The 16,047-nt window shown below is 45.9% G+C and overlaps 1 protein-coding gene across 3 annotated transcripts in view; it reads right to left on the reverse strand.

Annotated features, from left to right (window-relative positions):
* Positions 1-3,679: 3,679 nt before the first annotated feature.
* The window catches only part of CYSTM1 (cysteine rich transmembrane module containing 1), a 32,241-nt gene continuing 19,873 nt past the window's right edge, over positions 3,680-16,047 (reverse strand). For all 3 annotated transcript variants that reach the window (XM_081015251.1, XM_081015252.1, XM_081015253.1), the window contains exon 3: positions 3,680-4,270. In XM_081015251.1, the coding sequence (XP_080871377.1) occupies positions 4,164-4,270 (107 nt within the window). In that variant the 3' untranslated portion in view covers positions 3,680-4,163. The remainder of the gene's footprint in view (positions 4,271-16,047) is intronic.

The following is a 16,047-nucleotide window of genomic DNA, read 5'->3' on the forward strand; positions in this document are numbered from 1 at the left end:
CTCCATCTGTAAATGGCAGGGACACTGAGCCCTCACTTCTGGGGAGATGGGGAGATTGTGCTAAACTTTCACTTTAAGTAGACCTGTTGATCTTAACTGGCCCAACTTAGTCACACTAATTAATTTCAGTGGGTCTGCTCTGAGTAATAGGTATAGCAGTTACAATCTTATCTGTCCCTGGCAAAAATCTTACCTAGGGTACTGCACCATCATATTTTTTACACACACACACACACACACACACACACACACACTCATTGCATATCAGGCTGTATTCAGAGTTTAAATTGGATTATGCTAAATCTAGTCTGTTCTGGGAAGAAACCAAGTTATAGTCAGAACTTGAAAAATACTCCAAGCTCAAGGTGAGCCCATAATTGTCCTTCACCCAATGCTACTCTACAGCCCTCCAGAAGGTATGAATAGCAGTATTAAGCCCTGAGTAGAATCGATTTTAAACAAAAGGTTGGGCTGAGGGGAAAAGGGGAGGGGTCTGTTGGCACACCGTTGTGCGTTGGGAAGAGCTACTGTAATCTGGATCCCTTTCGGTCTCCCTGCTGGGGTTCAGGTTCTTGAGTCAAGCTGCCTTTTGCTTACTTCTCTGCAGGAATTAGAATTTCTCCAGTTACAGGCTGCTGCTAACAGATCACTAAACAGAAATATTGTCTGTGTAGAGACATCTGATGCTGCCATCTTCTGGTATAAACCCAGTTTTAATCCAGTTAACAGATTCTGGCTGTACTTACCAAGTCTAGGCAAGGTAAACACTGACAATCCTATTCAGACAACCCTCTAGCCTGTACCAGCTGGTCCCTTCCAAACATGGTTGGACTACAACTCTCATCATCCCTGACCACTGGTTCTGCTAGCTAGGGATTATGAGAGTTTTAGTTCAACAACATCTTTGGACCCAGAAGAGGGTGGCATGGGAGTGTTGTGGGCGTAATGACACACTCCACTGACAGAATGACCCGGAACCAAACCCCTGTGCAAAATGGGGATTGCCTTTATGTATAATACTTGACATAGCAGAATAGGAAAATAATTTAAATTATTCTTCTGCAATATCTGAATTATCTGTAATTAAATTCTTCTGCAATATCTGAATTCTAAAGAGTCCACTACAGTGCCATCTTTGCCCTTCCTTGAGGGTTGTAGCCAACAGGTGATAACAGAAGCTCCTGGCCTTCAACACTTTGGGTAGAGAAGCTTGTTGGAGACACCGGTGGAACAGGACTGGTTCCATCCGTTTGCTCAGTTGCTGCACATAGGGGAACACCTGAAAGTGCATTACTGAGCATCAGGCCTTGGTGAGGAGATATTAGTGCACACAGAAGGCATGAACCAGATGTTGTCAACCCTTCTTGGTGCTCCAAACAGGTTCTGGGAACACTTGTGTAAATTTTTTTTAAAAAATCCTATCCTTGTTCCTCTTTCTGCGATCAAATGCAGCACAATGCTTCTGAGGAATTTTCATTTCAAAAGAGGCTAGTAAAAGCTGAAGTGTTGTGCTCCTGTTCATGATTGGGCCAGAGCGGGAGAACGAATGGAGAGCCTGCTGAATCCCTGGCAATGGTGCCATGGGAGTTTTTGCTTGCTTCTGATACCAGCTGGTGTTGGATTGCCATCTCAGAGATTGCTAGCTCCCTCTGGTGGCAGCTATCTGATAGCAGCACTTTTGTTGCATCTCTGTTGGCTAGTTAGTACTTAAAACTCTCCTTAGCTCCTCATTCTCTAGCTGTCCAGCCAACATCTACACCTTCTGAAATATTGACTGAGAGACTGCAAAACTGCTCAGATATTTTTAGTTTGCTTCCTGGAAGGGTAAAGAAAACATTTGTGCTGCTGAAAACCAAGCTTGTATTAAAATTTAATTTAATATAATTTAAATGTAATTTTTTAAAAAAAAACCTGTCTAGAACCAAGAGGGAGCTGTAGATTGGCACCATGTGTTTTCTCTCTGTGTGAGAAAGACATGGGGGTGTATTTACTGCACAAGTGTTCACACCAATTTAGATTTTATTTCTTCCACCTTTGGTAAGTTTGAGGGACTCTGTGCAGCCTTGTTTTCTTTTGGAAAACAATATATTGAAGGTTTCCTTTGCAGTGGCCTATTTGACACAAGGCACAGGTGGAGCAGGTAAGCAAGGCACACACACGCCTGGGCGAGGACTAAAGTAATGTCTGTCCAATAGCCACGGACCTTACTGTAACTTCATTGCCCAACTGTCCTCTAGCTGCTCTTCTCTGCAGAAAGTCCGACAGATTTATGGTGCTTTAAATATTCATATTCCACTGTTCCATGCTAATATTATGATCCACAAAGCAGCTTAACATGAGTATAAGCATGAAGCAGATAAAACTGGCTGCGATGCGATTCCAATAATTTACAATAGTGAGTAGTCTGTTTCTAATTCCTGCTCCTTGCCTAAAAAGATTAGGCCACGCTACAGCCACTTTTCCTAACATCATCTGTAGCAGTTGAAAGATTCCTGGGAAACATCTGAGAACATATTGAGCAATATGACAAAGCCACCACAATCTAGTTCATTTTTTTTCCTTACTAGGCTAAATTAATTTAGATGCTCCATTACCTGCCAAATGAGTTTTTGAAAAATGCCCACTCTCAAGTATCCATGTATTTCAAAGGCATAGTCTTTCAATGCCAAATTGCTGAGCAACCCCCACCCCTGATTATTTCAAAAACATATTACATGCAGGGACGCGGGTGGCGCTGTGGGTAAAACCTCAGCGCCTAGGGCTTGCCGATCGCATGGTCAGCGGTTTGAATCCCCGCGGCGGGGTGCGCTCCCGTCGTTCGGTCCCAGCGCCTGCCAACCTAGCAGTTCGAAAGCACCTCCGGGTGCAAGTAGATAAATAGGGACCGCTTACCAGCGGGAAGGTAAACGGCGTTCCGTGTGCTGCGCTGGCTCGCCAGATGCAGCTTGTCATGCTGGCCACGTGACCCGGAAGTGTCTGCGGACAGCGCTGGCTCCCGGCCTATAGAGTGAGATGAGCGCACAACCCTAGAGTCTGGCAAGACTGGCCCTTACGGGCAGGGGTACCTTTACCTTTTACCTTTATTACATGCAGGCATAATATATTCTGGTGGCACACTTTAGCTCAACCTTGTCTTTAAGTTCTTGCTTGATACCCGTAAGTGACGAGGAACTGCATGCTGGTGAGGATGTTGGGCTGTCCTCCCTTGTGCTTGGCACAGAAGGTAAGCCAGCTGCCATGGGAAGGACACCCTCTCCTCCTCTAGTCCACAGCAGGCTTCAGAACATTTCCTGCAAGCTAGTAATTTTTGTGGGCTTAGAAAAATGAATCTGCAAGATCTGCAGCTTGACAGCAAAAACATTTAAGGTCCATTGGACTTGAGAATGTATTTGGCAAGGAGGTTTAAACTGGGAGAAAGGAAGGGAATCTTCCTTGAGCCTTTGGTAGATTCCGCACAAACTTTCAAATATTTTTCCAGCAAGCTTAAGGTAGGAAAGGGGTGTTAAGTTCTTCACAGTATGCAGCCCTGCTATTCAGTTAAATACATCTGAAGCAGCTTAAGCAGAGGCTAGCTTCCAAAAGAGCTTTTGTGGAACAAACAGGCAACTATTGGCATTTCTATCTTTGGATGCCCTCTAAACACACACAGAATAACAAAAACTGACCGATACTCTTCATATTACTGGACCCATATCTTTATTGAGCCCAATTTGTTAAACCAGAAGTGGAAGCAAGTAAGAAAAACAAACAATGATTGGCTTAAATTATTGCATATTCCATTTCTAAGAATGGTAAAAATTATAAATACATAATTTGTAGTAAAAGCCTTTTTGCCAAAAAAAAAAATATTTAGCACATTCTTTAAAGAACCACAAAGTTGTAGAAACAATGCTATAAAGACGTGGGGGGAAAGGGAGGTTTTCCTCCACTAAAACTAAAAAGTGCATAACCAACATCACGGTGCTATCTCTAAGGCAGGCAGGTGTTTCTGTCGCCTGTGCAAAGCAGATTTTTCATTACAGTACTAAAAAAGCAGTTGAGAAGATCAGAGGGAGAGGAGGGGGGAGGAGGAGGAGGAGGAGGAGGAGAAGAAGAAGAAGAAGAAGAAGAAGAATGCATAGCACTCCAAGTCAGAGGTACTGAGGCTTGGCTTCTCAGGGCACTCAGGTCAGCATGTCCCAAAGGCAGCAGCAGCACAGCGCAGTCCAACACGCTGTCAGGCAGGTACTTTCGGCAGAGTTATCCCTTCGCTGCTCTTCCACAACATACACTGGGAAGAAGAGAAAAACACACGTCAGAGGGGCTGCACCCAGTTGTGACGCATCACCCACCATCACCCACAGCCCAAGAAGAGGCCTGTGGCCAACTTAGACTTTATTTACACAACTGTTCTCCCACGGCTAATGATGCTCAGAGGGTCGTGGGGCTCAGTTTTGCCCAACATGAATTTGCCATGCTGCTTGCAGGTAACGTGGAGAGAGATATATACACAGAGAAGCCTGGAAGATTCTTGAATGTTCATCTTGCACATTTAAAAAAAATTAAGTATCTCACTCCTTTACTAATGTAGAAGGGTAAAGGTACCCCTGACCGTTAGGTCCAGTCGCGGACAACTCTGGGGTTGAGTACTCATCTCACTCTATAGGCTGTGTCTGTGGACACAGACAGCTTCCGGGTCATGTGGCCAACATGACTAAACCGCTTCTGGTGAACCAGAGGAGGAAACACTTTACCTTCCCGCCGGAGCGGTACCTATTTATCTACTTGCACTTTGACGTGCTTTTGAACTGCTAGGTGGGACCGAATAATGGGAGCTCACCCCGTCGCGGGGATTCAAACTGCCAACCTTCTGATCGGCAAGCCCTAGGCTCTGTGGTTTAGACCACAGTGCCACCCGCATCCCTAGAAAGGTGGTACTCTACCCAATTAAATAGCAGAGTAACCCTTCTCTTGCGTTCCAGAATTCTAACCAATGAAAGCAAAAGATGCTGGGATAACTGATAGGCACCTGGGTATTCTTAAAAACAGTTCCACTAAAACTAATACAATTAATAAACAATTTAACATCATTTTTTTACTCTGTGTTGATCACCCTTTTGCGCTAAGGATCATTTCCCAAAAAACATTTCTGCCTTTGTCCTTGTGGGGCCTTCCTGAATTTGGCAAATGCCTGGAGGAAGGCGATCTCAATCAGGGCAGGCTGAAACTAACCAAACAGGTTTGTCTTGAAATCTATCTGGACCTTGCTTTGTGTTGCTAGCCTGAATGGATGAGGAGAGTCTAGCAAATGCCGTTTGTGTTTGTCTGCACACAGAGAACACACTGTTTTGCTAGGCTCCAGCATCAGCCAGACCCGACAATGGCTCCATTCTCGACTTCCCCATTGCTTCTTGCCCACACGGCCACCGACACCTCAGTGTTGCTGTAGGACATTCCTCATAGTCCTCCTTGGGTGTGCGAAAGAATATCCACCCCCCTTCTCTCTCCCCATCTGTGAATGGAAGCTATTTCACAACATCTTTAAAGATGTGCAACATCTTTAAACTTGGGACCAGGTATTTGAAGGATTTGATGTAGTGTATACCCTCCTTCAGGTACCCTGGGCAGAGAGGGTCTTTCCAAAGACAGCTCCTAGATCACAGAAAGCGCTTCCCAGGGAGGCTCCCCCAGCGCCTATGTTTAATATCCTTTGGGTGCCAGGTGAAGAGCAAAGTACTTTTTACCCTCCTAGGCCAGAGGTTGCCAAACTAAAGCCTGGGGGCCGGATGCGCCCCCCTGGCTTGTAAATCCAGCCCATGGACCCTGCTGCCCACTTGGTCAGTCCCCGAGCGCTGTGGACGCCTCACCACACTGACTTCTGCGATACTGGCACGGCTTCTGGGAGGGTGGTGACGCTGGCGCAGCTTTGGATTGCCTGCAGGAAGCTCCTGCAGCCAATCTGAAGCCTCACTGCCCGTGAGGTAAATCTGGCGCAGCCATGGACAGAGAGGTGGGCCGCGTGGGTCTTCAGCCGGAGCTTGGTGCGCCTACTGGCCTCGCACCCGGCGCCCGGCTTGGTGCTGGAGGGTGAGCTGCCCACCACCTGCCCGGCACTCCACGTGCGTGGCCTGCCTGCTGACCTGGCCTCGGATGATGGAGCGGCTGCTGCTCGTCAACAACGGTGGTGCCAAGACATGCTTCTGAGTGCGTGCAAAGTGCGTTCCTCCTCCAGGTCCGGAGGCAGCTGCGGGAACGGCTTGCAGGGTATTTATGTTTTTCAAAATATCGTCCGGCCCCCCACAAGGTCCGAGGAACAGTGGACCAGCCCCCTGATGAAAAAGTTTGCCGCCCCTGCTCCTAGGCCTTTCAGAACTACATTGGGCAAGGAAAGGCAAAGGGGTAGGGGAGGGAGACTCAAGGCAGAGGTGCACAACACGCAGCCAGGCTGGTGCCAACTGGGCAGGAGGGATGGGGCCGCATCTTCCACATAGACTGGTGTGCTCTGCCCCCCCAACCTGAAGGAGTGTCATGGAACAAGAGGACTTGGGATTCAAAGCTTTCCCCAGTCCATCCCAACATGCCTCTCCCCCCTCCCTCCTGCCAGAGGCCCAATGGCACAGGGGCAGGCACGGGTGTTTGAGACCTGCATGGGTGGATCTCCCTCTCTGTCTACTAGGCTTTATTTCACCCGGGTTCAAGACCCAGTTTGGCACCGCCCCCATGCATTTGCACAGGCACACACAGGCTGGGAGCCTCCCTGGTGCCCCACTGGAGGCTTCACCCAGGACAAAAAACCTGGCTATTCCCCGCATAGCTACAGCTCTGCTACCCCCCAACTGAGTTTGCCAGTTCATTGGGACCTGCAAGGGAGTCTCTGGGACAGGACTTTATCTGTGGCCACACTCAGACTATCAAACTCTAAGTCAAGGGAGACTTGGTGGCCCCCACTCCCCACAACTAGGTTAAATGCCTCTTTTTCAGCAAGCTTTGACAATCTTAGCTGAGGAGTTTCACATTAGAAATGCAAATCATCTCGCAAAGAAGTACCATTTAAACTGCTGGATCGAATTTCCATATCGTAAATTAAAAGTGTTTGCAATATGTTTATTATTATTTAATATCCACAATCAATGTATTTAATTAAATATATATCATTGAATACACAATAGTTTTAATATAGTCCATTATTAAACAAATTTAATACAGAAACAAATGTTCGTGTTTTTGTTAACAACGTACGACACAAAAATATTTTTTTAAGGCTTTAAAATGCTGCTTCTTGAATACTGCAGCCCACAGACCCATCCTGCTAGACCCTCCTGCTTTGACCATCTTTGCTATTTAGTTCCTCACAGTTGGAATTGAAGAAAAGCTTTCATAATGTCTCTCAGGAACTGCAAGGGTTACAAAGACAATCAAACTCCACCCCCTCATCCTTGATTTTAAACTGGGCTCTTGGCTTGCCCAATTGATTAGCATAGATAAGGTAACTGAGCAAACATTCTCAGTGACTGCTTGGCTTCCTCTTATCTTAATAACTTTGAAGGCTAATCCCTTACAAAGGTAAAACTTGAAAGCCTTGTTACCACCTCATTCACTCACCACAGCAAAAAGAGCCTCATAATTGTCCCCGAGTGGTTTTGCACACTTCAAACAATTTTGGAAGCTGTCCTGGACATTGCAGGAAATTAATATTTATTAAATAAAGTAATCTCCAATTTGGAATAACGGAGTTTGGAAAAACTGCCAGCAAAAGCAAGCTTTGAGATATGGAAATACATTTACAGAACAGCTGTTTTCTCCTTAAAGATGAAGGGGCCATCCCTTTCCAACTTCCTATGGTAAAATCCCCACCCCATATGGCACAACTGCTCCCTACGGAGTGTGTGTGACGGCACACAAGCTGAATGAGGAGACTGGGGGCAACACAGCCACGAATGTGGGGAGAAGCACGAACGTGGGGAAGACGCACAGTCCTGGGCTTCTCAGTGCTTGCACTTGGGCAAAGAAAAGAGGGTGGGAAATAAAAATTGCAATTCTAGGGCAGCACTTGTGCTCGTTCAAGTGCCTCTCTGACCAGAGGAAGAACAGGCATCCTGGACACTCTGGCAGCCTCTTGGCTCTTAGGGGAGAAAGAAGATAAAAATAGCCTCAAAGTGTGACTAACTAGTTCCACAATTAGACGCAACTCCATTTAGAAATAAGTAAGGGAGCATTCCGGATTGGAAAAAAGTATGTTGGGTGGTGTTATGCATTTTGATCTTTGTAAAGCCAGCAGGGGCCGGGAAGGCAGTCAGGAGATCCAAACATTGCACAAAGACAATAACAGCTTAGAGAGATCTTTGATCTGAGGCTGGGAGGCTGAAGGATTCCTAGATACAACAGGCAGTAAAACTTCATTGCAGAACACAAGCTGATAGCCGGCTCTGGGGACAAAGGGGAGCTCCTGCTCTCTTCTCTCTCGGCCCAAGTGCTCTGTTGAAACAGTGTCAATCTGGGCTCAGAGACTATGCAAGCTGCCACTTTTAGTGACATGGAACCAGATGCAAACCAATGTTTCACTCCTGTAAAGCAGGCAGAAAATCTGAAAGGATTCAAAGAGCCCAGGGGTTACTGGGGGAGGGGGAGAGCCTTGGGCCCCCTCAAGGCTGCTGTGCACAATGTCCGTTCATCCGCAGCCACTGGCCATGCTGGCTGGAGCTGATGGCAACCAAAGCATGTGGGCCAAGTGACAGAAGGCAGTGGGAACTCCAAGATTTCCAGACTTTTTTTTGTTTACAGTGGCACCTCGGCTTAAGTACTTAATTCGTTCCGGAGGTCTGTTCTTAACTTGAAACCGTTCTTAACTTGAAGCCCCACTTTAGCTAATGGGGCCTCCTGCTGCTGCCGTGCCGCTGGAGCACGATTTCTGTTCTCACCCTGAAGCAAAGTTCTTAACCCGAGGTAATATTTCTGGGTTAGTGGAGTCTGTAACCTGAAGCGTATGTAACCCGAGGTACCACTGTACTTCAAAATTCCTCAGGGTGCACGTCAGCACTCCCAAACTCGCTATTTGCAAGATGAGGTGGGGACTGGAGAAACATACAGTAACCATCGGTTAGAGGTTCCTGAGAGAGAACAGTTTTTCTTAATCTGAGTGAACATTTAAGAAATTGCATCTTAAATATGAAACAAAAACATTTTGATAGGCTGCCCCCCCCCCGAGCCGTTTCTCCCTTCTATGCGTTTCTTCTCCTTATTCTTACCTTGCCGACCCCCCACTTACTAGAGATAAACCTGGGTGTCACTGGCATACTGACTCTCATAGCTCGAATCTTTGGAGCACCACACTCCAATGGTTTCGAGACAATGTTGAGCACCTAACGGTTGCCATGACAACCATGAAGTATTGGTACCCTCCGGTTGAGACAGGAATGCTGAGGCCTCCCAGAGCCTTTACTACTAAAATCCTCAACATAAATTCTGGGACTATCCCAGTCAGGTAAGGGAGGAAACCTGCTCAGTAGCAGGGGAGGAAAGTTCACCATCGGAACCCACGATCCGCCGCAAGTATCCATCACAAGGTAGGCAGGGATGCTGGAGAGCAAAGATGGGCTCCCTCTGGATGACCACCAGACCACTTGGCCCTTTGCTTTTGCTGAGCCAGAAAGAGTGGCCCACATGTCCCAGCCCACGTGCCCAGGTCTCAGTAATGCAAGCTGGTTACACCTGGTGGGATGGGGTGGTCTTGGATTAAAGTACGTGCGAGCAAGATCTCATTATGGAATGACCCGGCATTTAATAGCACCACCAGCTGACCTTAGAAGCTGGTAGAACTCAGGGATACTGTGGCTGAGGGAAAGTCCAGAAGACAAAACAGGTATCAAGTGTCTCACCTGCCCTTTCCTTCACCTGGTAGCTCAACACCTGCTCTTGCCCCATTTTGACCTCTCCCCCCACCTAAAATCATTTATTCGGGTGCCTTCTTCTCCACCCTTCCCAATTGTTATCAGTTTATATACTGTTTAATTGCCAAAGTGGATTCTAAGCTGTTTACAAGCATAAAAACGATTGCAAAAAGAAACACAAATACTCATTACTAACACAGACTCTAAAACAATTGCACCAATTGCACTAAAATAAACATCCAGAGTTAAATTGTATGGCACACCTGTTCCAAACCATCTCACCACACCAATATATTAAAATAGTAGCAGAAGCCAACAAGTGAACTAATAAGTTGTTAAAATGCACAAAAGCAAGACTTTTGAGCGCGCACTTTGCTGGCCAAAAGTTGTTGATAAAACTTGCAAGGCTTCTCACCTGCAGCTAATTCTGCTCCAAAGCCCTGTCAAAAACTTTACACTTGCTGCACCCCTGAAATAAAAAGGCAGTGCGTGTGGCTCAGCCCCTGAAGCTGGAGGCAAGCGAAACGTGATCCTGTGCCAACAGCCACTGTAACAAGAGCTCAGCTTGCATGCTCCAAAACAACTTGAGGACATTTGGAGAAGGAGAGTTGCTGCTTTGCATAGGTCAAAAATATATATTGCACAGATCATTCCAACCATATTCTCCAACTGCCACCATCCGCATTGTCCCTCTGGTCCATCTGCAAAGGTTCTTGCCCAGTGTCAAGCCCCTACCTGGTCCCCACCCCCTTTTAAACTATGGAATAGACTAAAGATCTTTCAACACAACACCCCACCTATTGGGCCAGGCAGTTGTAATCTTAATCTGGGCTACAGGGAAACAGACCCTGGAAAGAAAAGGGGTAGCTTGGCAGGCAGAGGTAACTGAGGCAAAGATCATTTTGGGAGGCTGAAAAGGCCATAGGGTGAGCTGAAAGCAATAGAACTTTACTTTGTGCCTTCTAATTGGCTGTATTTGGCCCTCGTAAGAGAAGGAAGCAAGGTGGCAACTCAGCCAAGGCCTCTCAATAAATCAAATCTGGGTCATGTCAGGGTGCCTGGGCTCTGGACCCCTCCCGGTCCAATGCAGGCAGATGGGCCACTGGCCAGAAAGAGGACTCAGCAAGCAGGTATTTTCATTGTTCTGGATCAATCAACAAGGGTTTTAATGGAATCATTTAATTGCAGAGTTGGAAGGGATCCCAAGGGTCATCTAGTTCAACTCCCTGCACTGCAAGAATCTCAACACATGGTCTCCCATCCAATTTGAAACCATAGCAGACTCTGCTTAGCTTTGCAAATGTGCTAGCAGTTTTGAGAATTCCGATTCTGAAAAGTGTAACTCCTCCAGAATTTTCTTGGGTTTTTTTTCTTCCTATAGAAGCAGCATGACATAATCCAAGAGTATGGGCAGCAGCATCCCAGCAAGGGCTGCTGCCTGTGTGTGTTACAGTTATCACCAAAACCTCACCGTGGACATGCCTGGGCCATGCAGGTGCTTTTTTGCACAATGAACCCAACTCACATTATGGGCTGCTTTAGTTGAATTCGGATTCCCAGATCCATCCAAACTGGTGTGTGTTTGGATTTGTACCACCCTGTCAGAAGTGGTTACGGTATGCCCCTACCCTTTGCAGCCAGACTCCCTACTCCATCACAGGGCCAGGGTTTCAGGCTACGGAATAGCATTATTACAGCTTACCTTTTTATATCACATTAGCATATTGCCCACCTATAACACTGACTTTCCTAGGGAATGTGATGAAAGCCTCAAGCCCCCAACCCCAAAATACATGCAGCAGTGAGAGACTTGTGTCAGCAAGATGCACACCTGCCCCATCATGTCTACCAGAAGGCAGAGATGTGCACAATGCCTACTGACTGCCCCAGTGGGGGGGGGACCCTGAAACTTCTCACATTAGCCTGTAGTCCGTCCTTCTCCCCTCCTGCCCACTCCCAGTTAGGTCCCCACAGTGTGCTAGCCTGGAAGGCAGGAGAGCTGCAGAAGGGAAAGCAGCGTGCCAAGAGGATTCAGCACCCTTCTACTTGGGGCAAATTGCAGCCCCCCACAAACACACTTTGGATGTTGTTGCAGCAGATGCATGTCTGAAGATGCAGAGTCTGCTGCCGCCGCCACCCACCCTTGGCCCAGCACACAAGGCAAGCCTGGAGTTGGCTCCTCCCTTAAACTATTTGGGTTCTACATATTTTCCTTATGTGGAGACAAAGCCCAGAAGCTGCAAGTAGCCCAGCTAGGAGGGAGAGCAGGCATATGGGGCATCTGTAGCAGGACAAACAAGGTGCAGGAACCTATTGCAACACTCTCCCCACGCAAAGGAGACCCCAGGCAACAGACAGAACTGAGAAAGGGATCTCTTTAACTATAGACCAAACACAAAGGAGAAGGCTTTTTGTTGGCTGGTGTCACTCACTATTGGCAGAAATGTGGAAAAAGTTGGAAAAAGGCTGAGGAACAAAAACTCTTCATTTGGCTGAAGTTTGTGCTGCTGATGTGAAGCTACTAACACAAGATGCAACAGTTGTAATAACTTCACTGATTATGTGCAGAATCTTGCAAGACTGAATTTCAGCTCACAACCTTGCTTTTAATTGCTCTTAACATCATTTTAATATCAACTGAAGACTCCTTAGTATTTATTGTCTTAATATGATTGATGTTAGTATTTTGGGGGAGCAATCCTATAGCAAGATGAGTAGTAGCCCTGGGGATGAACAGAGTTCAGATCTGGTGTAACGTTACACCGGCTTGCTTTGTGCCAGCTTCTTGTGTACTTTAGGCTGGGTTTTAATTTGAGGCAGTTTCTACATCAAATGTGTTAAGCGATCTTTGTGTTGGCAATTGTTTAATTCTTCTGTGCTACTTTGGATTTAATATGGATTTTGATAACATTATGGTTATGTTTTAAACTTTGTTTTATTGAGATTGTATATTATCTAGAGAATTCAGGATGAGGCAGTCAAGAAATACTCATGAATATTTTTAATTATAAAAGTAACATATTTGTTCACATTTTGGACCAGGCCCAAGGCAAAAACACTACCTCCATGAAAGTGGAAGGCACTCACCTCTGCATATCAGAAGGATCTCACCTCACCTGTGAGAATCCTGAGAACTGAAATTTGCAAGCCATGCAGCCCTTTGTAGCCAGGCCCAAAGCTCAGAACTACCACTCTAGAATCAGTTACTTTCCTAAAACCAATAAAGCAGATTCTTCCTAGAAACTCACTGAGCCACTTATGGCAGCGGATATAGTTAAAAACTTCCTACCTGGAGTCCTAAAGGCAGAAAAAACACTTCTGAATCCAAACCACTGCCACTCCCACCACCTTGTAAGTTCATTATCTAATCAGCTGCAGAGAAAAGAGAGCTATGCTTAATCATCTCTGGGTGTTGAGACATACACCAGGTACCAGTCCACACAATGTAAACAATATTCACGGGTGTGTGTTTTTTATTTAAAAAACTGCATTACCTTTGTCTTACTGCAGAGACCTTTATCTTGGGTACACACATTTGGTTTCTGCCCATACTGGATGATTAGCTAATGATTAACCTAAGAAAATTGATTTTTAGAGATGTTCCCTTGTACTGTGAAAAGTTAGATGCGCCTGGGAAGCTGGATCAGCTTAGCCAATGCAAGTTGCAAGAAAAGAGGCTCTTGGAACAAAACCATCGACTTACCTAAAACAGGAAATAGCCATTTGTCCGAATGAAATAAAAAATAAATTAATTCCCAACTTTATGGGGCAGCCTAATTATAGGACTGGCACTGAACATCTGCTTTGTTTACCTACAGGAGAAAGCTCTTGGGAAGGAACACTCAGATTACTAAGCCTTTTTACTCACCAAGCTCCTCCTTCCAAGCAAGGCAAGGCACTGTGCTCAATGGGGAGTCAAAGTTCCCCCTTAGCTACCAGAAAATAATAACGTAAGCGGGGGGGGGGGGCAGATTAGTGTCTCCTCTATCAACAAACACCTGTTTAACAGGCACACACTCCAGGGATTTTCTTTATAAATGCACAATTCCATTCTTGGGTCACTCTTGAACCTACCATGTGGGACTCCAATTGCCACCAGGAGATATGAAGCTGTGTTTTCTCCAGTACTGTCCAGGGTGCAAACTGCCTTGCTTCTGTACTGGTTGAAATTACAGCAAAGTGGGGCCATGTGCCCTATTTTACAGAGGACAGTCCTCTAACAGGAAGTGGGGGCTGCTCAAGTTCACTTTAAATATAAAGGTAGAAAGGAAGAGCATGGACGCGGGTGGTGCTATGGGTTAAACCACAGAGCCTAGGACTTGCCAATCAGAAGGTTGGCAGTTCAAATCCCCACGACGGGGTGAGCTCCTGTTGCTCGGTCCCTGCTCCTGCCAACCTAGCAGTTTGAAAGCACATCAAAGTGCAAGTAGATAAATAAGTACCGCTCCGGCGAGAAGGTAAAACGTTTCCATGCGCTGCTCTGGTTCGCCAGAAGCGGCTTAGTCCTGCTGGCCACATGACCCGGAAGCTGTACACCGGCTCCCTCGGCCAGTAAAGCGAGATGAGCACCGCAACCCGAGAGTCATCCACGACTGGACCTAACGCTCAGGGGTCCCTTTACCTTTAGAAAGGAAGAGCAAGGGATTTGGAGCATATGGCACACACAGTTGCCCCCCAAATGCTATTTGGGGCTGATTTATAAAGTTGGGGTAATAACTGTGAAACCCTTCCTTACATGTATGTCCTGATTTCAGATGTTCTGAGGGTTGTTACCCCTATAGCTACAAATGGGTATTAAAGGGGGGGGGATCTTCTGTTAACTAAATGTTATCTTCAAACTATATCTTTTCCACCATTTCTTTCGTCTACTGAATCTGATCATGGTCTTCCAGATTACTTTTCTGAATTATCTATTGGTGCTAAAAGGAAAGCATCCACAGCTCTGAGCTCCCATGCTATGCCCACTGTGGTCTGGTTCACACAGCACAACTTGGTTTGTCTTAAACCATGGCTTAATCGTTACCATGCCTTGCCCAGGTCATGTGGCTTCTGCCACTTGCAAAGGTTTGTTCTCGTTTTACTTCTGGCTGACTCAGGTCTATGGATGGATGGCAAGACCTACTCCGGCTTCCTTCAGCTGCACCAGGAGGGTGAGAAACCAAAAGGGCACGCAGAGGGCAGCGGAGAGGCATGTTCAATATTTAACCATAGTTTAAGAGAAAATGTGGCTGAATGAGGCAAATATATTTGGAGGGGAAATACAATGAATTTATGCATTTGTAGCTACAGTTTATATTCCCCCTGGAATGTATAATTCCCCTGGGAACAGGTTTTTGAAAGATTTTTTTAGACAGTTTCCTTTTTGAACTATAGCAAGAAAACCTGTTATTTACTGGTTAATAAAGATAAATATGTTACATACAAGCAACTTCCAGTTTACACAGGGGATACGTTCCAAGGCACTGCACATTTAAGTGAAATCATGTATATCTGAAACACCATTGAAAAGCTTGCAAACACCCCGTTCCCCCCACCCCTTTTCTGACATTTTGGAGTCACTTCCCGGTTCGGCGCAATGCCCCTGTGCCTGGTCGTGCACATATCAGACGCGCCTAAAATGACTACTGCCTATACTGTATAAGATTTTTGTTTCCTCTAGCAGCATAACAGATCAAACATTTATTGCATGAAATGGGCTGGGGATCACCCATGTCAACTTGGTTATTTCTAGTTTTGTAATGACTGGTTATTTCAGCTGACTGACTCGTTAAAGACAAAATGGCATGCACATTATTATAAGGAAAAACCAAATATACGACAAGAGTGGAGGTATTTCTCAATTATAAAAGCATCTTATTTGGCTTAGCGAGATAGAAAACTTACACACACAGTGTGAATGTTGCCAGAGCAACCTTACAAGTTGTTTTGTGCAAGATTCTACAAGAAAAAAGTCAACAATAGTAAACTACCCACACACCTGTAAGTTGTCCAGTGCTAGATTGTCTTGGCCTAAAGTGGCAAAAACCAACCTGTGCCTCCAGCACAAAAACAGATCCAGGAAACGAGCAGCTCTGAACTTGTTCTTTCAGGGAGAGTGTAAATCTAGCACAATACTTTACATTACACATGTGTTTATACACACACACACACACATTCTGGTATTTGTTAATATTTATTATAC

This window comes from Podarcis pityusensis, assembly GCF_964106645.2.
Source record: "Podarcis pityusensis genome assembly, chromosome: 7".
Taxonomy (NCBI): domain Eukaryota; kingdom Metazoa; phylum Chordata; class Lepidosauria; order Squamata; family Lacertidae; genus Podarcis; species Podarcis pityusensis.